Consider the following 25,370-nt stretch of genomic DNA (forward strand, 5'->3'; position numbering starts at 1 on the left):
TGCAGCCCCGGGAGATGAAGCTACCCGGCGAGGATGCAGGCTCAGCTGCTGTGCTTCCAGTGCAGTTAAACACATCACCATGCTGCGGGCTGGCACAGGAACGTGCCGCAGCGCGAGCCCCCGCTCCCGCGCCGCCAGGCTCCTGCAGTGCCCGAGCCACCCGTGCCACCCTGATGGCTGTGCCCACACGAGCCCGCACGCACACTCTTCCTCCTTGTGGGTTCAGAAGTTTCTCTTGCCTTGTGGGGAGTAAATAAGAAGTGCTGGGTTTCAATGCTGCGTGGCAGGGAGGCTGATCTGAGGGCTGCCTGTGATCCCCGGGAGCCGGCTCGCTCTGCCTTGCTGTGTATCAGTCCTGGAGAGGGAAGAAACGGCTTATGAAATCCGAAGTGCAAAGCAGAGGCTGTCAAGGAAAACGGTGAGCCCACATGGGCTTTTTCCCTTTGTACTTAAATCTACACATGATGCTCTGGGTCCCGTTGTTCACGGGCCAGAGCGCAGGCTGGTCTGGCCACACGTGATGCCGCCGGCCGCGCCAGCTCTGGGGCCATCCCAGATGCAGCCCCGGGCCACCAAGGCCCGGGCTCAGCACAGCCCAGGATGGTGACGGCCCTGGCAGCGCTAGAGTCAGAGATGGGGAGACGAGCCTGTAAATAAGCTCCATCTCTCTATAAGCATGTGGGCAGATGATCCAGAGACACAAGAGGACCCTGGAAAACTCAGCAAACAAACGTTCCGGAGGAGGAACCTGCGATGCCACAACCTCAGAGTACACCCTCCCGCATGACCCTTTTTTCAGTTTCTTCTCACAAAAGACCCACGTTTCTGACCTAGTTTCAGCAGCGGCAGGGTTTTCTCTTGAGAATCCTTCTGAGTTTAGTGCCTCCAACCTAGCTTCATAGCACTTTGGTAGGACCTGCTCTACACACTTCATCTTTCTCACTTCCTAGGTACAAATAAGCTATGCCCTGTGTCTTTCTAACAATATACAACTCTATCTTTAAGAAACAACACAGCAAACACTTCTTGCAAAGCATTCCCATCTCTGGATCCAGTAGTAAAGACACTGCCTGCTTGCTGAGACTGTTTAAAAGGATCGTGGCTCCACACCCGACTATGACCTGATTATGAGCGATTTGAAATCAATTAAACAGCAACATCTGCATGTAGCTAGTTGATAATGTTAAACACTTTCCACATCACCAGAGAAAACCACCCTCCTTAGGGAGGTGGATGTGAGTCTGAATAACCCAGCAGGACATGAGTGGTCACAGCTCAGCTCGAGGGCTGGCAAACGAAATCTGCAGATCAGCACATCGCACTCCCACTGAACAACTCAGAAAGCCACCGAAGACCTGGCTGCTGGTTACCAGCCTGCAGGTGGGAAATCTGCTTAATTTAAAGCAACAACTAATATGAGATTTACTGTTGAGAATTGTATCTAGCATCAAAGTGAGTTAACTACATGCTAAAGGTCCTTTTTAAGTAGGCTCAAATGAAATAAGTATTACAGAATCTGTGAATGGGATCCTCTTCTTTAAAAGAGCACCTCTGGTCTTCTTTCAGGTTTGTGAATGAATTCAGTGTTCGTAAGGAGGGCACACAGGCACTGGACCAAAGCACTGGCACCGTGGGTGATTCCCGGCAGCTCCATGGCTGCCACCGTGTTCAGCTTGCCCCGGCCACCCAGGCCTCCCCCACTGCATCTCTTCCCCACCATCCCGGTCAGGGCCACAGCCCCGCAGATGTCAGTGGGTCACAGGGGGGGCAGGGTCCGGCCAGTCTGCGATCCCTCGCACCCGGAGAGAGAAGCGCATGCGCAGACTCGGAGAAAGGCTGGAGACAGCGGTGATCAAGAAGGCAAGCTGCAACCAAGCACAGAGTCACTGGCACCGTGGAAACAGAGCCAATCTCCATGGATTTCCAAGGCAAATCAGCAAGTCTTCTCATTCCATCTGAAAATCAGCACAAAAAGGATGGAAAGCCCAAACTCATCACAATGTGCCTTGTTCATCCCCAGCGTGCTGTTGTAATCAGCATCCCACTTGAAATCTCTGGGAAACTAAAGCACACCCAGAGAAAGACTTAAATCACTGGACCATACAGCAATTAAAAGTCATGTTCATAACAGAGTCATTAGTGCTGATTCTCACACCCTTTACATAGGAGTGGCAGGTAATAATCATTTCCAATTAAATCACACTCCTCTAAGGTGCATTAACCACTTTTATCCATCTGATTAATTGGACCCATCTTTATTGCATGGAGGATGGTTACATCACTCTAGAGGAAAGCAGTTAATAAAAAGTGTTGTTGAGGTTCTAGTGCAGGAATAGTTTGCTATCAAACACGTGCACTCACACGCACATTTCAGCAAGATGTATGCTGAAGCACAGAGGCATGGATTTATGTGTACACACATGGTCAAAGCACACGGAGTGGGCAAGCACACACATGCTCTTGGAGAGCATGCATTGCCACAGGTTTGCATATTCTGCAGCATCACTGTCTCCAGAAGATGTGTCCACCCAGGCCAGGATGGTCACCAGCTTCCTTTGCCTCCCAGCTCCCAATCCGCTCTGTGGATGGGCAGGGTCCCACTGGCGTTGCAGTGCCTGGATCCAGGCACAGGCACCCTGCACCCCACCAGCGCAAGGCTGGACGGGCACTTCCCTTCACTCTGCTAATCACTGCCGTGTGATGGGCAACTCGCCGCTGCCCAAACTTGCACCGGCGTGCTCCGCTCCGGCTGCTCCCCACTCCTAGGATGCCATACCTGGCAGTTCTGCTGAAGGCAAAGACTTCCACAAAGGCAATTGCACAGGGTCTAATTTGTGCAGGAAGAGCTGACTGGCTGCCATGACCGGAGGACGAGGTTTTGTTTACTTGAAAGGGATGAAAGTCTCCATGCAAATTTTTCTTGCATTCAATTGTTCAGATTCCTTCTTTAAAAGAAGCAAAAACAATGTCTCCTATGGACCAAAGGAGATGTACCTGCTGAGGGGCAGCACATATTTAAAACAGAGTGTGAGATGTGTGCAACACAGTGTGAGCATGTTGGCAGGCAGGGGCACATGCAACGGGCCCAAGGTACATTCCCAAGGTAAGGAGAGCTCTGGAAAAAGCTTCCTGCTGACTCTGGGGCCTTGTAAATAGCATCCAATGGCTCCCCGAGCCCTGACACTTCATCAGGATTACAGCAGCAAGAGTCCTGACACCTCCTGGGGACTAAAGCAATGCTCATGTGATGAGAGACAGAGTATACGTGAGAATGGCCAAGGCACCCAGCTAGCAAATGCCCATGTGGGCTCCAGAGAGCTGAGACAGGGAAAGGAGAGGCTGCAAGGGCCCTGGAGCCCTGTCGGTGACTTAAAAACAACACATCTGCATTCCCCACTCAGCCTGCGGAAAGGAAGTTTCTTCTCTGCATCCAGAAAGGAAGAAATGAGTGTTGGTGGTGTTAGCATGTCTGGAAAATACCCCAAAATGTTAAGTGTGAATGAGCTTCTGAGCCAGCTTCAGAGCAGGACCCCAGTTCCTAGTGCTTTGGGTGGAGGACTGGCCTCCACTGCCTGCTCCTAGACATAGAACTTCAGACTTGGCTCTGTCAACACGGGTGGCTTTGTGGCCCAGGCAGCCATCCTGGTTGCTTCACATCTGAGACAAGTTCTCAGCTTTATCAGCCACTTCCCCAAGTCAGAAACGCATTGAAATGAACAGGAACGGGAGCAAGTGAGCCCATGGTGGAGAGGGAGGGGCTTTTCCAGGATGTGCATGGAAGGGCAGGCAAGTGGGGTGCACGTGTGTGCTCCTACAAACACACGTCCGGGCTGTGGGCAGGAGAGCCTTCCCATTCATCCTCTCTGCAGGCACAGATGATATAGCCTCAGGAGCACACAGTTATCAAAATGTTATAAATTGCTGCTTTTTAAATACTGTGGTAATTTGCTAGTCCATTACAGTAGGAAATGTAGGATACAAGGAGCATGCTATGAAAAATTATGCCCTCTGCGTCACTGCTGACCTCAGCAGCTGAGGTGCTCCGAGAATGGCTCCATCACATCTGCCTCGCTGTGCAATTAGCTATCCATGAGCTCTCATCAGTGCGTCGCAGTGCCACGGAGGACACTGCGTGCTCCCGACAGCTCCCCTTCTGGGGACACTTGCTGCATAGGTGAGATTCACAGTCATGTTGGTGTGACCTACTGCCACTGGTAGATTGCTCCCAGCAGGGAAAACATCAGTCACTCTCTACAGCCAGCCCTCTTTCTGTAATCAAGGTACTTTTACAGACCTCACATGTGGTCTATAAATGAACCAGTTAATTTTAGTCCAGGAGCTGCATTCTAAGAATTCTGCAAATTCAGAAATAATCCTTTTTGTGACCTGTAATCTTTTAATGACAGAGCTAGTGACAAGCACTGTCTATGCAAAAGCCAGCAGAAAGGCAGCCTACTTCAGCATGGCAGCACCAACGCACAGTTCCAGCACTTCCCCATGGGACATGTTCCTCTGCAGCTGGAGCAGGGATAGCCAGATCCCCACCAGGCATCTTGCAGACGTTCAGATCTGCTCTTCTCAAGCAGCCCTATTACAGAGTCTCATGACTTCCAACATAACAAAAATCTCATTTTTTCAGTGTCCAAGGAAAATATAGTCTTTGACTGTGGTTTAGGCTATCTTTGGTCTCTCTTTCTTAAAGGATTCTTGGCGTTCCTGCAGGTCCTGAAAATTGAGATAGAAACCTTCCCTGCATTTCCCACTAAAGAAGAGGTGTCCTTTCCCATGGCCACAGGCAAGTTCCCTTAGTAGAAGCCTCTTAAGACTAGGAAAGGAGCAGGAGCTGTCAGGGTGGGAAGGCAGTGGAGGAGTTTGGGGGCAGTGGTGCAGCCCGGCAGCAGGGCTCTGTCCCCTCATCATCCCTCTGGCCTCCATGTGCCAGAACCAGCTGTTGTCCTTCAGGAAACATGCCAAATGCTCCGACTGCAAGGTCTCCATCGTGCCCTTCACTGCAGTGGGACCACTTGAAGCAGAGGGCAAGGACTCCCCAGTTTATTACCTCCACATCCATATTTCACACAGGAAACACTATCAGGGAGCTTTGTGGGACCATGAATATGAACTGCTTTGACCTCACTTAGTCTGATATGGTGAAGTATTAAATCTCTATTTTTCAAGCATTAAACCTGTGTAATAGAAGGATGCTGTGAGCAATTTGCAATAAGATGAAGGGATATTACTGTCCTGGGAGACAGACAATACCACATCCACAAACTGATAACAGAGATAGTAACTTAGTTCATCCTTGCTATTAATTGAGGGCATGTTTTATGTGGAAGACAACACTCGCTTACATAGGCAGGTCCTTGTTGGTCTTCCTTTTGCTGTTGTGAGCAGCATTGCTGGAGCTGGAGAGCAGCCAGGTGGGTTAGCTTACCTTGCTGAACCTCAGTTCACACCCGTGCATTTGAATCTGACAGGCAAAATTAATTTCTCAAGTCTTTAGCAGAGTAGCTTCAGAGCTGCTGCTCTGCTGGCTCAGGAGCAACAGGAGCAGGGAGCAAGCCCTCCTTCTCGCGGACGTTCAAAGGCTCCCTCTGAACCAGCCAGAGCAAAGTGCTAGAGGCTGGTGTCGAGAGCTAACATGTCTCTAGCTGCTAATGAGCAGCTACCCATGTCCTCAGCTCTTCCTCTGCCCTCAGAGTGTGCCGCCTCGTTATCTGGCTGATCCTTTACTCTCAAGCCAAGAAACCTCAAACCAGATGTCATTTCTTTTTGCCTCTCCTTTGTCTCCTTGGCAGCTGGTGGCATCCTGCTCAGCCCCAGGATGGGACCCACTTCGCAGCTGGCACCCCAGCTGCCTTTTCCTTTCCTGCCCCTGCAGAGACTGCATTGAGCTCTCCCAGCATCTCACATGCATTAATTGACTCAGGTTGATTAAAGGACTGACAGAATGTTGTATTTTTGTAAACTTTTGTTCCTCTCCCTAGAGTTCAGCAGCAAGCCTGCAATGTACCCTGAAGGCTGATCCCTGTGCTGGCCTGAGAAGGCCGTTGCTCCTCCTGCTTTGCTTGAGGAGGCATCTCCTGGCTTGCACTCAATGTTCCAAGCAAACCCTGCCCATGGCAAGGATGCACGGTCCAGAAAAGGGCAAGTTCATCCTTGGGGAGCTCCCAGGCATCAGCAGCACCCTGCAATGTGACACATCACAGGCGGCAAGAACCAGGCGTTGGGGTGCAAGATGGCTCCAGGAGCACGGAGAGCAACCTGCCTCCCTCCAGAGTCTGTCAGACTGGTGGAGCCCAAGGCACATTGCAAACTCCACTGAGCAGCAGCAGCAACGACATGATGTCAGACTGCTCTTCTGGAGAGTACTTACCCCACTGGCTGTTGCCTAAAATGCTTTGAAGAGCTAAATAATACGGGTCAGCAGTGGAAGCAGGGTATAATTACTGGAGGAAATGGCACTAAAGTCCCAAGTGATGAATAAATTAAAGCATCCCCTCTTATGGACAGGCACCTACGGAGAAGAACTGAGGCAGAGAGAAATCAATGGGACAGGCTGGGAAGACAGAAGAGATATTTTCTTTCAGATGGGATTAGAAAACAGCTGGAGAATTCATGAAGTGGGGAGGAGGATTGCTCCAGATGGCCAGTTGCTACGGACACTGCTTTCCACCCCGGAAACACTGTGTTGGGGCCTGCATGAAGGTCTCACCCCAACACGTTTCTGGAAGTTGTGTGCAAAGACAAGGGAGTTATGAGCTCTCATGGTCACTACAAACCGGCACAGGTCCCTCTAGACTTTTTCTGATAAAATATCCACTTTGCATTGATTTCTCTGGAAGGCAAGGCCCAGCAAAGGCATTTCAGGTCAGAACAAAACTCCTGCTAACCACCTGCAAATGAAACACTGATGCGTGCAGCAGAGTATTGTGGTATGGCTCACGCAGGGCACCTCACTGGGTGCAAAGTGGAAGAGAAGGCGCAGGGCCAAGGCGCTGCTGAAGCCGTGGACAGTGCAGGTGAGCTGGGCAGAGGCACGGGGTCTGGAGCTGGGCACACTTTCCTGTGCCTGGACAAGCCACACTGTCTTTGAATGTCTCTGTATTTCAGAGGTGACCGTTCAAGTGAGTTCAGACAACCAGAGATGTGAGGTGGACCTGGGACATAGCCCTGAGCTGGAAAGAGTGGGATGTGTCTCGAGCCCGAATAGACCTACCTTGTTGGCTAGAGGCAAGGGCAGCAATGCAGGGACGTGGAAGGGGTTGCGGAAGAACAGCAGTCAGCTTGATGGCAAAAAAGTGACTGGTCGCAGTCACTGTGCAGCACGTTCAGGAGCCTCCACGTGCTCTGTCCTGCTACACATCTGCACCCACCTCCTTACCTCCGCTTCCAAGTTAAAATCTGTGCTGTAGCCTGGCATTTTGCAGATTACGACATTTCAGCAGCCTGCTGCAGCTCAGCTGTATGTCTGATCCTGGGTGAGGAATTTCTCTTTATACCAAACTGTCTATTCAAGTCATAAAAATAGGCTTTTTTTCCCTTCTGTAAGTGCAACACTTTTCATATTTTTACTTCCTGCTGTCTAGATAGTATTTCACTTTTTTCATTTCTAGTGCTCGCACTCAGTTATTTAATGTGAATTTCTAGGGCATGGTGCCCTTAGCAGACATCAGAGCAATATAACACCAGAAATCAGATATATACTGTTCCAGAAGAAGGTACGAACAAAAAGACAAACTAGGCTCTTAATACATATGGTTCTTTTGATTCATGGAATATACAAAATTGTATTTGATTATATCTGTAATGGATCCTCGTAACTTTAGATTAGGGTTATGCTGATGGCCCAACTAATGGACAGTTTATTGCAGGAATAGATTTCATCCTATCATATTTTTTCCTGGTATCAATTACTTTGAATGTTTAAATGTTTCATTTCTCTGGATGTTTATTGCTCAATTTTCTTTTCTAAAAAAATCCCCTGTACACACAATGCCCCTGGTGTTCCCCTACCTAGCTATGAGGAGCTGACATTCACAGGCTCCGGGAGCGACAGTTGCCTCCTGGTTGCACAGGTTGGACCGAGATCCAGGTTTGTGGCTTATGGTTGCTGCAGCCACCTCTAGACGTGAGTCACGGGGTCACAGGGTATAAGCTCTCTTAGCAGACACTTGAATGCTATCAAAAAGAAATAATAATAAAATAAAAGGCTTGTTAAATTAGCCTGTCTAAAAAGGAAAAGAACTTATGGAAGTACTCCATGCAAGATTAACAGCAAACTTGACGATGAAAGAGTTCAGAAGGAAAGACAGTTTGGTGGAGAGCATCCCATTTTCTGTCAACCTTTATTAGCAAAGCCCTGAAGACCAGCATCATTAAATTATGTCTCTCTCAAGCAATACTGCAGGACCTTGAAGGAAATGTTTTGATGCCACCACAGAGCTGAGGAGTCTGCGGAGGTGCTGCAGATGCCATTTAGTGACTAGACAGGAGGACTGATGGGTTTTTTACTTTCAGACTGGCCTTAACTGTGCCTGAAATCCTCTGTAGGAGAAAAATCCTTGCAGAGAAAACCGTCACCTTTGTCACCCTTGGAATGCTAGCCGTGTTGCTTGACAGCAGTGATTTCAGAACAATCACTGCTTTGCCTTGTAAAACATTTAGCTTACAGAAGTTTGCTCGGCCCCGCTCCAGAGTTGACGGACGTCAGTCGAGGAGCAGCAGGCCCCACTCGGGAAGAGACATGGAGCATTTTACAGGCATTTGCGAAGGCTGTCGGCCAACACGCAGCGTTGGGCTGCCCCGGCGCAGAAAACGCGACAGTGAACGCAGCGGGTTCACCTCCCGCCGTCCTCACTCGGCTGCAGCGGCCCGAGGACCCACAGCCCCTCCGCTCCATCACGCACCGGCTGCACATCACTGCTGCTCGAGGGGAGAGCAGGATCCACTTATTTTTTTCATTAAAATGCAAATTAATTTAATAAAAAGTAGAATTGTAAATTAATGAAGCACTTAAAAATTCTACATAACACAAGGCTAATACTTACTCTGTAGAATTTTCTCTAGTTAATAACACCACTAACCCTCCAGAGCAGGGCCAGCCTGGCAGCACTGCCGATCGAAATCAGTCCCTGTGATTGGCACTGGGATCAGAGCGCAGCAAGCAGCATGCCGCCTTTTGACTGCTTCCCGTTACGGGAGCAGGGGGGAGTCTGCCTCCTCCGCAGAGGACAGTCCTGCAAGCACCTGCCGCCCCCACGGCCGATGCAGCCAGGGCAGGGCTGTTTTCCCTTCCCATAAAATAGTAATGACCCCCCCCACACACACAATTTACTGCAACCTGACAGCTCACACGACAAGTTGAGGGGCTGCAGCCCCGAGCTGCCTCCCGCGCGGTTCAGCTGCGAAGCGCCGCGGCTGCCTCTGGGCAGAGCTCCCAGGCGGGTCTGGGACAACAGATTGTGCAGCTGTTTTTTTTTCCACCTGGTACAAAGGGGCAGATGCAGGCACTAGCTGCAAGCCGCAGGCTCTGGGGTGCTGTGCCATGCCCAGCTCTCTGCAGGCAGCGGGGCTGCAGGAGCCCCCCCACTCATGCAGTGCTGCTGCCCCAGTGCCGTGGGGAGTGAGGCAGGAGCGAGCGCCTTGCCCGAGCTGGCATGGGGCAAGTGCTGCCCCCCACAACCTCGGGAGCAAATCTGACTCAAGGAAGCAAAAAACTGCCTTAAATACACAGGTGCAAGGTTTGTTTTCTGCACTTTCCCTTTCCAGCTAGTATTTCTACAGAAACACTGCAGAAAATTCATCCTTTGAAAATTCATCCTTACAGTAAGGTAGAACCAGAGCAGCATGTTGAGAAAGTATTAGCCAAGGTGAGCCAGGTATTTCCTGTGGGATCGAGCCCTCCTGGTTTACAGGCCCACATCTGAGCTCTTCATCTTCTGCCTTTTATACTCGGTGGAGAGAAAGGCATTTCTGGGAATGATTTAGCTCACCGTAAGGGAGGTGTCTAAAGCAGGTCAGATAAACTGTGCCCCAAAATCCCCATGCTTTCTGCTAGCTGCAGAGAGAGCCCGGGCAGGTGGCAGGGATGGGACCATGCGCTGATGTGTCCAGAGCTGCACAGGCAAATCCTCCTGCTCGTCTCTCCTGGTGGGACCTGTCTGCAGAAGCATCCGCTGCGCCCTCCTGGCACAGAGCCCGGCCACGCATGCAGCCCTGTGTCACGTGTGGAGCCCTGCCGTTGCAGATGGAGCCCCGCGGTCACCTGTGCAGCCCCACGTCACCTGTGCAGCCCCGCGGTCGTCACCCGTGCAGCCCTGTGTCAGCCCCACTGGCCCCAGCTGCCCCTCGGGGCCCTGCTGGGCTCCTCCTCCTCCGGCCACGCAGCAGGGCCCACATCAGCTTCACGCCCATGTTAATCACCAGCCACACTCATTTATTGCCATTGTAATGTATTTAAGGGATAACATTATCATCCCTTAAATAAAGCTCAGCCACCCTATTATTGTAACGTCAGCTCTGAACCTCTCAGATAAGCCCTGCAGACAATTTATAATTGCACAGAAGTAGCTCTCGCACGCTGCGCTGAGGGGCTGTCGGCAGAGGATTTAGGTTTCTCACAGCAGCAGCGTTTGACAGGTCTTTTTGCTGCTATTTCATCTCGACAGCTCCTTGCCACCCAGCTCCTCCTCTGGCTCCACGCTCACGCTTTGTTGTGTGATCGCAGGTGAAGAGAGCATGTAATGGGCAATAATTGTGGGTGATTACTGTTTACTTGTTAACTTTGCCTGGTGGAGCAGCTGTGATGGATGCAGGGACGGGAATATTCCCTTTATCCCCCGTAGCACTAAGAGCGAACCAGTGCTTAATTCAATGGCTGAAATCTATAAAAAATAAGTCGAAACCCATCATTAAATTTCTCTTAGTAGCTATGTGCATAATTCATCCAAACACCATCAAATATAAATGGCCCTGTGTCAGGACAAGCAGCACAGGCGCCGCAAACCCAGCCTCTTCCCAGAGACAGGGAAGGCAGAGAAGCCTCTCGCCCCCGTACCGGCACCGGCGCACTTCCCAGCGGCTCCCCAAGCCAGACGTGACCATCAGACAGTGATGAGCGGTGTGGGCCTGGTGTGGGGCTCACCTGGTCCCACTGCCCCCCTGCGCTCAGCTGCGGCAGGGAACCCCCAAGTGCAGGGTCATTGCTGCAGCTCTCACCTTTGCACACACAAAAAAAGAAAATAGTGTTTTTAAAGCCTGATCAATATTTACAAACAGTGGGCAAAATGAGTTGTAAAGATGAGAGTTAACCGTTCCCGGGGCTAATGGGGAGGCCAAATGGCTCCTCCTCACAGAAGACACAGAAGGGCTCCCTGCATCGTGGCCGGGGGCCGGGGCACCCTGCAGGGCAGCCGGGCTCCCTGCATCGCGACCAAGGTGGCCGGCACCGTGGCCGGCACCCTGCAGCATGGCTGGGCACTCTGCGGTGCGCCCGGGGTTCCCTGCATCGTGGTCGGGGTTCCCTGCGGCGCAGCCGGGCTCCCTGCATCGTGGTCGGGGCTCCCTGCGGTGCAGCCGGGCTCCCTGCGGTGCAGCCGGGCTCCCTGCATCGTGGCCGGGCTCCCTGCATCGCGGCCAAGGTGGCTGGAACCGTGGCCGGCACCCTGCAGCGTGGCTGGGCACTCTGCGGTGCGCCCGGGGCTCCCTGCATCGTGGTCGGTGTTCCCTGCGGCGCAGCCGGGCTCCCTGCATCGCGGCCAAGGTGGCCGGCACCGTGGCCGGCACCCTGCAGTGTGCCTGGGCACTCTGCGGTGCGCCCGGGGTTCCCTGCATCGTGGTCGGGGTTCCCTGCGGCGCAGCCAGGCTCCCTGCATCGTGGCCGGGGCTCCCTGCGGTGCAGCCGGGCTCCCTGCGGTGCAGCCGGGCTCCCTGCATCGTGGTCGGGGCTCCCTGCAGTGCAGCCGGGCTCCTTGCGGTGCAGCCGGGCTCCCTGCATCGTGGCCGGGGCTCCCTGCGGTGCAGCCAGGCTCCCTGCATCGTGGTCGGGGCTCCCTGCAGTGCAGCCAGGCTCCCTGCATCGTGGTCGGGGCTCCCTGCAGTGCAGCCGGGCTCCTTGCGGTGCAGCCGGGCTCCCTGCATCGTGGTCGGGGCTCCCTGCGGTGCAGCCGGGCTCCCTGCATCATGGTCGGGGCTCCCTGAGGTGCAGCCGGGCTCCTTGCGGTGCAGCCGGGCTCCCTGCATCGTGGCCGGGGCTCCCTGCATCGCGGCCAAGGTGGCCAGCACTGTGGCCGGCACCCTGCAGCGTGGCTGGGCACTCTGCGGTGCGCCCGGGGCTCCCTGCATCGTGGCCGGGGCTCCCTGCGGTGCAGCCGGACTCTGCAGGCAGCGAGGGGTCTGCACCTGGCAAATCACCCCCGCAGGGCCGCAGCACCGGCACCCGTCGCCTCCGCTGCTGGGCTCCGACCTTCCGTTAACCGCCCAGCATGCCAGCGAGGGGCTGCAGCCCTTCACTCCAGTCACCTGCGCTCCTACACGAAAGCTGCCTGCTTGCACCGGTACACTATTTACTGTATTTCTTCCACAGTTTAAGAGTGCTCATATAGATTATGATATATCACTTCTTTATTGCTCCCTGCTAGAGTCTGAACTTTGATTAGGAGCTGAATGACCTCAATTTCACAAGCATCAGTCATGTACTGGTAAACAGTCCTCGTTCCACACAAGCAGATGTTAATCTACAGCGGTTTAGTAAACTTTCTACAAAACTTACTGCAAGCCTTTCGTTTTCATTATTTGAAAAACACCCAAGTTATTTAATAAAATGCAGCAAGTTGTTTTATGAAAGTATCCTTTGAACCATTAGATATTATTGTGAATGCCAATTTTTCTTTCCACCTTATGGCAGGATAAAGATACCCCACTCAATTTTCATCAAAAGCACATGAAAGCAATCAAGGCTCCTGTAGTTACTATGGAAATAAGGGATGCAAATTGGGATTGCGTGGTGTCTTTTTTCTTGAACTTATCCATAAAAATGCAAATATTCTTCAACAGATACTAAAATATTTGCCTTGTTCTAAGGGAGGCAAAATACATAGATGAGACTTCTGTCCACCAGCTCTCCCGGTAAAGAGATTTGACAGCCCGTGGAGCGTGAGCATGAGCCTACTGAAGCTGAACGAGCCCTGTCGGGGCACAGAAATGGGCAGAGCTGGCTCTGGCACGAGCATGCTGGGCTCCAAAGGGCTGAGCTGGCTTTTTGCAGGTCCCTCAGCCTCCAGTGTTAGCAAGCAGGTTGCCTGCCCTCTCCCCTGACGTGACCACCTCCATCCGCAAGTTTCTTGTACACCCCTGCCAACGATGCAAGGTTACTTCAGCCAAGCGAGTCAGAAGAGCAATGTCATCTCTTTGGTAGGGAAAGCAGTAAGCAAAAGGAAGAGCACAAACAGATCATGTTTGCGATGCACCTGCTTTGCTTTCTGCCAGACGTTTCAGAGAAGAGCATGTAACAGAGGATATTCTGCTCCTGGGCTAGGTCTCATCCTGTCCTGCAGCAGGGACTGATCAGATCCCTGCAGCAGGTGGTTAATTAATTCCTTCCCAAACTGAAGGATACAGAAGAGTTAATGATGGCAAGGATGTTTGAGTTGTTCCTCCAAGTACTCTCCTGTTTTCCCCTGCTTTTCTGGAAGCTCTGCTGTGCACTTCATACAGCACTAATCAACAGCCACTCAAATGGCTCGAGGAAAAACTGATCTGCGTCTGCTGCACCCCGTGAAGTCCCGGCGCCTCAGCGAAGCAGCACGAGGAGCCTTGCAGGACGCTCAGCTCCTCCCTGGTGCACACACTCCGCACCCAGACTGAGGGCACTTTGCAAGGTCCAGAGACAGCTTCTTGAGTCACTACTGTTGGCCAGAATTAATGAGAAGCCCATGAAACTCGACCGGTAACATGTAAAGAATGAACTAGAGAATGCTGCAGCTGTGGGATTAGAAACTTGCAATTAATTAATTGCACTGTCACTATATCCACCTGAGAACAACAGCTAGATCAAAGAACTGAACAGAGTTCAGTTCTAAAATGAATCATAGTAGTTCTAACTACTAATCTAAAAGATTAGTAGATCACTTTATTTACAGTTGAAAGTGCCAATTAGATACAGCAAAGAAGTAGTCTGGATGAGCTGCTTCTCCTAACAGCTCTGGAAGTGGAAAGTCACTCAATAGACTGTAGGAAAAAAAAGAAAAGAAAAACAGGAAATCCTCATTGCTTACAGCATGGACAGAAGGAGAAGTCATGATGGTCTAACCCTTGATTTTTCCTTTCCAAGGAGGCCAAGCGCCTTCCAGTGCTCACTATGCTGAAATGAGCCAGAGGGCTCTCGCTCTGCCTGCTCGGCTTTGCACAACCAGAGGCCTCCTGAAGCAGGTCTGGGAGGTGCCGGCTGCTGGGTGCCCAGCTATCCGGCCCGGCAGCCTCATCCAGGGCTGGGTGCCGGTGGGGTCCAGGCACGGTGATGTGGCGGGCGCTGCTGCCTTGTCCCTGTGTGCATGGATGTGGTGCCGGCTGCATGGGTGGCTGGAGTGCCGTCCGTGCAGCACACGCCTGCTTCCAGACCAGGGAAGCCGTCCAGGATGCTGTGGATTCGACATTACTTCATTTTTTAAGATTTCAGTCTTGGACTGGTAAATTTCATGGAAAGATGCTGCAGCCTAACAGCAGGTACGAGCTCATGGGAGGCATCATCGAGGGATTCCCAGCACTCCTAGGACACCTTCATCACCCTGGATGCCCTGTCCGTGACCACAAGCAGCAACTCTGGGCCATGGAGTGGGGTGGTGTCACTGCTGCCACAAGCAGGGCTGCAGGCTGCAACTGTGCACCGCTGCCAGTGCCAGGGACGCTCCCCCTGCGTGGCGCATCTGGCTGCCACGCTGGAGACCGCTGCCACCGCCGCTCCACAGACGGAGCCTGCAGGGAAGCAGCCAGGCAGAGGGGCAGGACCGAGGAGGCCAAGTCCACCGTGCAGCAGGCCTGAGCAAGCAGCCATCAGCTGCCACGAGATGATTCCCCTTCTCCAACGAGACAAGGGCCCACGTCTGAGGAGGCACAGCAGCTCTGCATCACCTGCTCTGGATGTACTTGCCGTCCTTCTTTAAGACGTAGTTAGCACTACGCTTCATCTTCACTGTCTCCTGTTTAGTCACATTGTTTAATTTCTCTTTTTAATTGACTCAGACATTGTTTAATTTCTCTGTTTAATTGGCTCAGACAGAGAGGCTGCAGGCAATGTCACTCTTGCATCGTCTCCCAGCAGCACTGTAGGCATGAGGGTGACATTACTGGTCGCAGGCAGTGAAGTTGCAAGGCATCCCTGCAGATCCACCCCCAATCGATAACCAGGATGCAACAACAGAGAATAGAAATAAATCATAAATATTCGTCAGGACAAAAGCTATTAGTAGGGTGCCATCCAGGCTTGTATGGGAACTGCTCTCATTTAACATACGTGCCTACAAGCGAGACAGCAGGTAGGATGAGAATTCAGCAAACACACTGAGGACACGAGTATTTACATTATTCAAGTCCAGAAGTGCCTGAAGGGAGCTTCTGAGGAGCCTCACAAAGTGAGGTGAAAGCAGGCGAAGACAGCAAGCAACACAATTTTGTCATATAGAGCAGCCATTGCAAGCTGCAATGATTTTCCCCACTGATACAGATTTAACAGACACCCAGCAAATATTAAGAAAACATTCTCTTGTAAAACATCTGTCATCCAGTGTGCCCCATACTTTCCCAGAGATGTGTGTTACTTGAACAAGTGTGTTTATCTCCCTGGGTTCAGCACCAGCTGTTTGGGCCACAGGATTTATAAAGAGAGCTAAATTCCCAGAAAACTGAGTGAGCAGCTGAGCACCTGAGGTGAAGGTCTGCACATCCCTCACCGGCACCACCATTCCCTGTCCAGCCCGGGACCTTGGACCTTGCTATCCAGCTGTCGTTGGCCAAGGTGGCACATTCCCAGCGAGCGTAGAGCCAGCCATGCGCCAGCCATCCACCACCACAGGCGTGATGTAGGAGTCAGCTCCTCAGGACGGGTCCAACAGGCTCCAGTGCTCCTGAGAACTCTTCTCCACACCAGCTTCCTCTGATGGGTGCTGGATGGGACTGGAACAACTAGAGGTGAAAAATGCACATTTAAACTTCTTTCTGCGGAGAGCTACAAGTGTTTGGAGATCTGCAGCACTGCTCACTGAAAAGATTTTTTAATAGCTTTGACCTTTGTGGGTTCTGTGAAGTCTCCTTTTGTCAAAAAGTACATATCGAAAGAATTCTTGAGAAGAGCTCAAGATAATACTAATGTTCTGCAGACCTTTGAGGAAATTGCAGAATGCTTCCTCCTATTCTTGAAAGATTGTTCCGAAGATTAGACACTCAGCCCCAGCTGCCACAGACATATAATGGTTTATAACCAGGAACAGCAAGTAATTGCTGGTTAGAAGGCATTATAAATATTTGTTATTGTAGATGACTTATGAATAAATTATTTGAAATGACAAAATTAATCAGACAATGCATCTGACAAATAAGTATTTGATCAGCTCTGTCTGTATCACAGTGGCCAGCCAGGCACTCTGCAGAGAGAGTTCCTTGAATACATGAAAATCATTGGAATTTATGGAAAGAAATATCACTTCACTTCAGGACATCCAAGCAAAGAAAAAAGTGGTCAGATCATAAATTGTCAGACTCAAATTCAAACCAGATATATTCAAAAAGACCCCTGGTGCGAAGGCTGACAGCCCGAGAAGCAGGACAAGGGAGGCCCCAATCTAGCAAGCGCGAACAGCTCCCATCTCCCTGGCGAGGTGCGATGCTGCGTGGACACGGCTTCGTCTGCCGCACCTGCAAATCTGGTCGACACGCTGTACTCCTTGCAGTCACATTCCCCTGCACACGGCATTAATGCTCCATGAGTGCACCAGAGATTGCACCAAGCTAGGAGACTACGGCTACCTGGGTTGGTATTCCAGCAGGATTTTCAGAGAACACCGGGCAAGCCTGATCAGAGGCTTTTTTTGGAAGACAAACAAAAACGAGTGTGTGTTTGTATCTCATCTGTATTCAGTACATCACCAAAACATGAAGAAGAAAACAGACCCTGAAAATAAAAGTATGAGAGAGAGGAGAAGACAGGTCCAGGAAGACAGCAAACAGCTCCTTGCCTCTCTGCTGACTTGCCAGTGTCTCTGTTAGTCCCACACCTGCTGAGCTGCTGCGTACAGCATTTAGTGATTTGGACTCATCAGTGTTCAGGAACATTAATATAATCTGCTCCGAGACGTGCACATATTACCCATACTGAAATGCAAAACAGGCAAGAAGGAGCATATTTCTGGTGATTTCTTTCCTTTGTGCATTTTAGCTCAGAACAGTCTAATACCAAAACACTAATGCTTGCCTCCAATAGCTTAAATGTCAGTATTCTATTATTTTTATAATCTGGTCTCAAGGGATATAAAGGGCATCAAATTGCACTCAGCAGCGAAGAACTGCAGAGCTTTCCCTTACGCGGCGGAGGGACGAGGAGCACCTCCGAGGCCGCGCGGAGCCGAGCCTCAGCACTCCCTTTCCCCGCAGTGGCAGGTCAGTGCGAGAGCTCAGCTTTGCGAGGAGGACACGACCCAGGGGCTCGGGAGGCTTCAACCCACCAGCACACCAGGAGGAGGCTTCCTGTCAAAAAGCCACTTTGCTTAGCCAGGATGGCTGGGAGACTCCTAAGAGCAGAGGACAAGGGGGTTCACCGGGGCAAAAGCAGCGAGCAGCAGCCATGCAGGACCGTGCACAAAGCCCCGAAATCGCAGCAATCTTTGCTGGATGCAGGTGCCAGGAGCAAGGCCCACGACAAGCTCCTGGAGCCCTGGGTCCTTGCTTGTCCTTGCGGACATCTCTCACCTGCATCAGAAACATTAACCATGCTCTCCACACACACTTCTCTGGCTGGGAGTGTTGGTGAGGAAGTGAAGATCCTTTCATGAGAAATGATGCTAACATCTCATTTACATTTTTTAGGAGGAAGATCCCTACAAAAGCACGTGAGTGTAATTTTCCTACAGTCTCCAAATCCCTGGCCGCTTCCAGATGACACAAACCAAAGCTTGTCATTCAGCTTAGCCGCAGGACTCCAGCACCTGCCCCAGGACAGGGAGGTTCCCCGAGGCCAGGAGGGGAAATTAGCAGACGAAACGTCTCCTTGGATCCAACAGCTCCACGGTCTGATTTTCACCAGGAAGGAGGTTTAGTGTTGGGGATGAAGTGGTACCACCCCTGCCGGTGGCCGTGGTCACGCAGCTCCCAGGGCAGCGGCAGCGGATCCTCGTGCCGGCGAGGAGCGTCCACGCAGCAGCACCAGGGCAGAGCGCTCCGCGTGGAGGGGACTCGCCGGCCGCCAGCACCCCTTCCCGGGACGCACTCACCCAACGGCCGGCTTATCGCAGTGGCAGGGACGTGAGCCAGCACCTCCGTGCTTCGCTCCTCTTTCCACCTGCGAGCGCATCCCGCGCTTCGCTGGGGCATGTCCAGGTTGGCATGTAGAAGAATTTTCTCGTCTGTTGTGAATACTTTCTACTCAGTCAACCTTTTATTTAAATGGCATTTGGCTACAGTACTAAAAGTAAGATATTGAAAATCAATAAGTGGAAAGTGTTTGAAAGCCAATCTAAATCAAATATTACAATATGGTGGAGTTAATCATCTGAAATTAACCTTATAACTGCTTGAATCACTCTAATCTATAAAGAAAATCAATACAGGCCTATCAACCCCTACTCCAAACTGCTGTCTGCCTCTGCTGACCATGCAAATGGAAAATAATGGCCCACGGATGCTTATTGCTCCTTATTATGTATTAACACCCCGCACGGGGCTGAGATGCTCAGACGACGATTCCCTGGGGAGCCTTTGCCATGAGCTACAGGCAGGAATCCTGCTCTGCACGAGCCGGAGACACCGCAGGAGCAAAACCCCTCCACACTGCTCTCACGGCACTTAATTTCATAGAACCAGGCAGAGCCGCAAGTGACTAACAGGCTGTTTCACGAGGAGAATTGATTGTCCCTGGATGGGAAACAGCTGCTGCAGCACCAGCACCCCGTACCCAGCCCAGATCCAGCCTGGTGCCCACGGTGCTGCTGCTGCATCCGCCCCAGCAGCCCCGAGGTGCAGCCATGGGGCGCCAGGCACGGACGCAGCCACGCAGGCCCCACTGGTGCAGCGCACCGGCACCGCTCTGCAGTGCAGGTCCCCACAGCCGCCCGCTGGCACCGCTCCACCCTGCACTGCACCACGCAGCACCCACCACTCCACACTGCACTCACCGCTCTGCACTGCACCACATCCACCGCTCCACACTGCGCACACCACTGCGCACTGCACTGCTCTGCGCTGCATCACGCTATGCCCACCGTTCTGCACTGCGCGCACTGCTCTGCATTGCACCACGCTGCACCCACCACTCTGCACTGCACGCACCACTCCACACTGCACCACGCTGCACCCACCACTCTGCACTGCTCTTCACTGCATTGCGCCATGCTGCACCCATGGCTCCGCACTGCATGCGTCGCTCTGCATTGCACTGCTCTGCACCCTCCAGCACCAGATCAGATCCATGCTCCCCAGGAAACTCCCCTCTAATCGCAACTGGGTGACAATCATTGCCAAGTAGGGAATTCACCCCAAAATGCATTGGCCTCCATACTGGCCAGATGCCCTTCTCCTAGGACACAACTCTGATGTTGCAGGTGTGCAACAACCCGCCCGGCAGAGCTGCAGCCCAGCGGCGAGAGGCGTGCGGCAACTGCCCTCCCTGTCTAGCTGCATTTCCAAAGTGGCCATCAGTATGGCATTTGCTAGGAGGCTGTGCGATATGACAGTGATAAGTGCTTTGATAGCAGATAGAAATCTATAAATAACAACAGCTCCTTTCAAAAACCTCATTTTAAAATAATGAAGACATTTCTTAAAGTGACAAGTGTCTCAAATAGTGACAGTAAAGGCTGGGGGAGGGCGTTTCTGAAGTCTCAGGAAGAGATGCAAGGAGAGATCTTGGCAGCAAGCGGCGCAGCCTGCGGTGCTCAGCACAAGGCAAGGCGAGCACAGCCTTTCTGGGTGCTCCTCCAAAGTCCCATGCACAAAGCTGAAGGCAGGCCCATGCACACGGCTGCTGTCTAGGGAGCTTGGTCACTCTGAACAGGTCCCACCTGTACCAGCAACAGCCCCTGCCTCTGCACTCCCCTTGCTGCCAGACCTCCCAGCAGGAGCCGGATACACTGGGGTCAAAAAATTGCCTGCATTGCAAAGAAAGAAACTAATGCCATTTTTCTAGCTGCCAACCTGCCATACTTCAGCAAGTCTGCCACACTCTCCAATTACATTTATTAAATGCTCATGCTCCCTGTCTGCTGCTCTGCTTCCTCACCCAGGCCGGTCCCTCAGGGTACATCACCCCGGACAGTGCCACCACTCCCACCCTATTTCCTTTCAGCTCAGATAGCATGAAATTTGAAGAAAAGAGGAAGTTTTATCACTCATCTGAGTGCTCAGTGAAGCAGCATGATTTGGGTCAGAACACAGCTATCCCCAAACCCATGGGTAAGGGCAGGGGCCCAAGGGTCCCACCAGTGGGGGAGCCCAGTTCCCAAAAGCTCAGCACAAAGCTCTGGGAAGTGACAGCATCTCCCTCGCCGCCTGCCAGGGTATGGGGAATGCATTCTGCCCCAGGAGAATCTGCACCCCAGCTTTCCCAGCCCTGCACAACCATTCCCCAGCCAGCCCCGGGGGAACATGGCACTGCTCGGCTCTTTGGGGCCAGCCTGTCTGAATTTGCAGGCAAATGACCCAAAGCAGCAGCAGGTGAGGCCCAGCACAAACACAGCAGCAGTGCAAGTACAGCATGCTGCAACAGCCTGCCCCCTCTTGCATGTAATTAGCCTTTTACTGTATGTTTATTTTTGAAGTTTTGATGTGTTTTAAACCAAGACATAAATGATACATTGCCACAAAAGGAGGGAGGAGAACAAGTACTGAACTGGGTAAAAGCTGTCCCAGGAGTGAGGCATGCCGGCTGGAAGAAATGATGCGTGAAGCAGCAGGTTGCCATGGAGTAATTAAGACTAGCTCTTTGGTATTGGAAATGTGTTTTAATAAGTTGCTTGCAGTATACATCCCCTAGGTTCCCATGGAAGGGTTTTGCACAATCCTCCCCTGCCTTCACCCAAAGGGACACCAAGAACACAAAAAATGCCCCATGAAGATACTTCAGCCTGAAAGGGTTTTAAATAACTGGGAGCTTTCTCAGTGCTTAAGAATCTCTTTAAATTTAAATTGCAAAGAGGAACTGCATTTTCAGAGTCAATACCCAGAATTTACAAACATCTCTTCAGGTAAGAAGATTCAATAGCAGAGCTTAGCTCTCACAAGGGAGAATGGGAAGTAGATGCTTTATGTCTGAGCTACAGCAGGAGGGAAATCTCAGCTGTGACTCTCTGGCAGAACCGTGCTCTCCACATCACAGGAGCCTCGTGTTTTGCATTATGATTTGTTTTAGGCTTTGAGCTTTCTGGGAAAGGGACTGTATTTAATTTTAGAGTGGGTATACAGTGGCCAAGATAGAAAAATCCATGCCCATTGAAGCTGCAAGTTCCCGCCACGGTGTGAAGAGCAAGTAAATAATTGTCAGTGTAAAAGCAGATGTGCAGCCCAGGCTCCTGTACAAGATGGGAGGAGGGTGCAGGATGGGAGCTGCAGCCGGGAGCAGGGGCTGCTGCCCGAGGTCCAGCTCTGAGCATCAGCATCTCCTTCACTGCCCCCAGAACAGGCACTCAGGTGAAGGCCCACCTACTAGCACTGCTTGGGGCTCCCAAGACCTGCGGAGAAGGGTTACGTTTGGCAGCCTTTCCTTAACTTCTCACCCAGCTGGTCCCAGAAAAAGCTCTTCTTGTGCCTGGTGCATTAAGAGGCAATGCAGACGAGAATTGGGCATGTCAGTAATTACACCACCGTAAAACAAATGGCAGGTTTTTGCCCAATGTCACTAAAAACATTTACAACCTATTGGAGGGGACAGTTGTCCCATTAAGAAACCAAAAGACATTCTGGCTTTCCTCAGCCTCAGGGCTTGGAACCGAGAAGCGTTTACTGCTTAATTAAATTTTAATGTACTAGCAGAGTACAGGTCTTCTTGTGAATTTGTACTGGACAGTATGCCACTCTGTGCAGAAAAAGAGCAGGCTCTTAGTGCTCACAGCCACTGTACCTGCCCCTGGCTAACACCTCCAGGGTCCAGCAGCGACGGCAGTGAGTGCAGCCGGACACCTCGTGTCAGTGATGGCCCCGAAAGCTCCCATGTGCTTTGGCACCTGCACGCACTGCCTGGGCAGTCTGCCTCTCCCCACAGCAAAAATGAAAGCAGAAAGAAGGACATAGCACTGAGAGGCTGGGGAAGAAAAACACGATTGTTGCTGCACACACCACGGCCCTTGTCCCAGCACCCAGGACTCCTCCGGATGTGATAGGGACCTGGAGCCAAGCACTGTCCCAGCCAGGATGCAGCTGACTGCACAGATGTTCTGCAGCAAGAGAGCAGCTGGGACCTCTTGCACGTTGCTGAGGGTGTGAAAGGGCCAGGAGTCTCCAGCCATCATTTCCTTGGTAGATAAATGCCTGAAAAACACCCTACCGAGGCCACAGGCAGTAACAGAGGGCCAGGAGCAGAGACAGGTCCTGGCACTAGAAAATGCTGTGATTTAAATGGGTGACTCACATGTTTTCATTGTGCCTCAGCATTCCCACCGTGAAGCTGCCTGCAAGTCATCTTCACACAAGCCTTTCAGAGCTCTGCGCTGAAATAAGGTGCTGTCAAAACAGCATATATTTCTGCAGCTGCCACAAGGAGTTGTTATTATTGTATTTTTCTTTAATACAGAGACAAGTGTGTTCCAGTGCACAGACTGTGGCTGTGCTGGGAGCTCCAAGACCAAGTTTCAGGTCTAAAGTAGAATATGCCAGAGTGTTCTTGCTGGCCAGAACACAGATCCGAATGCCCTCGGGGGTGCCTGGCCCTGAATGTAGTGGAGTCTGTTAGTGAATTATAAACATCCCAGACCCTCCACGCTCGATACTAGGAGCCGTTTCCTCTGAACAGGCGCAGGCCACCCTCGCTACCATGCTCCGGGATGCGAGTCACAGCCAGCGCAGGCTATAACACTCAGGTTCAGTCCAGCCAGGGAACAGTCAGAGTTTGATCAATATTTTCTGTAACGGTCACTTCCATGTGATGAATGCACTTATGAATAAGAGGAACAGATTAACGCTGGTGCAGACAGCAGCTAGCACCTGGGAAAAAAGATGGCTCAATTCAGCAAGGAAGGATGTGAAGAGCCAAAGCCAGAATTCCTGCAAAACTGACTGCATGAGGCAGCATTTGAGAAGCGTTAATGTATCAGCCCCTGATGTGTCCACCCATGCATAGGGAACCTGAAACAGGGTCTGTCACTGTAAGTGTCATCTGCATGTTTAGGAAAGCAGCAGAGAGTGAGACTGTCATGCAGGAAGCAGGAGCAGCTGAACCAGGAGATAATATACATACTTGGGGCAGCTGATGGATGAAGACAATGGAGGAACTGTGCTGCAGCAGAGTGCATGTGGGAAGATAAAAGGCACCTCAAAAACCACTTTCCCAGCATCAATCCTTCTACTTGTGACAAATCATTTGGAGTCAGGGTAATCTGGCAGCCAGCTGGATCAGAGATTACATCTGAGATTTGTCACCCAAAGCTAATGATGAGAAATCCAACTGGATGTAAATGGCAACAAGTAGAGGGTATAAGTGTGAAAAGTACCATGCACAGGAGCAGCATAGCCCTAGGAAAACGCTGGTGAAGACCCAGAATGCTGGGGATGGAAAGGCAAGTGCTGTTGCAAGGAGAGGAAGCGTAGACAGACCCACCATACGTCAAATTCCTTCTTTGGACTGGCCGTCCATAGGACTGGGGAAGGGAAGACAGACTTCCCAAGCAGCACAAAAAGAAAACCTGAAAAAAAAAAAATCAAAAGAAACACATGGGCATAAAAACATCTTTTTCTTTCTGGATATGTATCTCCATCCACGAAGGCTATTTTTACTCTTCTCCCAGCTGCAAACACCAGTTGAAATAGGCTCTTATTTCACTGCTCTGTAATCCATCATGAACTTAAATTTGTCTGTATTAGAAAGTAACCTTCTGCTGCATAAGCCTCAGCTTCAAGAGCACAGCAGATAGGATTCAGTGTTGGACAATGCTCCACAAGCTCTCCAGAAGCTCTTCTGACCCTGTCCCATTTTTCTACCACTGCCAGCTTGCATGGCTTTGTGTTCTGGTCATCCTCTTTCTGGAAAGAATATTATGGGGTACTCACAGGCCGTGTCCTGGGTAATACCTCCCCGAGTTGATGGATTTTTGTCTATAAGGCTTAAGCAGACTTCATTAACAGGAACAAGAATGGCAAATGGGGTTGTATAGATGCACTCCATAAACTCCTCTGCTACTGGCACAGTGCAGTCCCAGGTGTTCCTCAAAATTAAAAATACTGAGAAACTTGCTAATGTAGAATATTTCTGGTGCCTGAGACAGGGCCAGAAGCTGCACAGTGCAGCTGACACGGAGTCCCCACTCAGCAGCATGGGGACGTGCCGGGCAGTTCCCCATGGCGAGCCGCAGGCAAACGCAGCGGGGGTCCCGGGCGGCACAGCACGCACCTCGTGGTGGAGCTCGCCGGCAGCTGCACCGTGCTGCCTGGGCCTGGCCGCCTTCCACGCAGGGGCCCCGGCCCTGGACGGTCTGAACACCCGCTGAAAATGGTAACGAAGGAAAAACGGACTTAGCTTTGGCGAACAGGAAAGAAAAAAGATGGGTCTGAATGTATTGTCCAAAGAAGATGAAAGATTGTTCATATTCTGATTTCCTCCTGAAACAAATACATATGGTGTGATTTTGCTGGAAATTCACTAATTTTCCACATATTCCCAGTAAGTTAATTTATCAAATAGCAACTGCATAAATAGTTCAGGCAAAAATGCTGAAAGTAGATTAAACACTGATGCAAGTATATATTGATTTGAACACTCCCGTGCCTTTGCTTGTGACACATCAATAAAATTAAATAATATCTTAATAAAATGTCTTGGTAATTATGTCTTTTCCCTTGGGTAAGTGCGCCCTCCAGCAATGTAATTAAAACCAAAATTACATTAACCCTCCAGTGACCATTTGACAAAAAAAATTAAGAGTCTAGAGAGTTCTCTGAACTCTGATGCCTAGATTGAT

The 25,370-nt window shown here is 51.2% G+C and overlaps 1 protein-coding gene across 4 annotated transcripts in view; it reads right to left on the reverse strand.

Annotated features, from left to right (window-relative positions):
* Positions 1 to 21,126: 21,126 nt before the first annotated feature.
* LOC134147353 (uncharacterized) overlaps positions 21,127 to 25,370 on the reverse strand; it is a 160,167-nt gene continuing 155,923 nt past the window's right edge. For 2 of the 4 annotated variants that reach the window (XM_062588426.1, XM_062588425.1), the window contains exons 2-4: positions 24,463 to 25,011; positions 24,014 to 24,098; positions 21,127 to 23,400 (exon numbers count right to left, since the gene is read on the reverse strand). In XM_062588426.1, coding sequence (XP_062444410.1) covers positions 23,394 to 23,400; positions 24,014 to 24,098; positions 24,463 to 25,011 — 641 coding nt within the window. In that variant the 3' untranslated portion in view covers positions 21,127 to 23,393. Of the gene's footprint in view, positions 23,401 to 24,013; positions 25,012 to 25,370 lie in introns of all 4 variants that reach the window. The other 2 variants (XR_009959994.1, XR_009959995.1) reach the window with 1 other exon arrangement.

Source organism: Rhea pennata, chromosome 15 (assembly GCF_028389875.1).
Source record: "Rhea pennata isolate bPtePen1 chromosome 15, bPtePen1.pri, whole genome shotgun sequence".
Classification (NCBI taxonomy): Eukaryota; Metazoa; Chordata; class Aves; order Rheiformes; family Rheidae; genus Rhea; species Rhea pennata.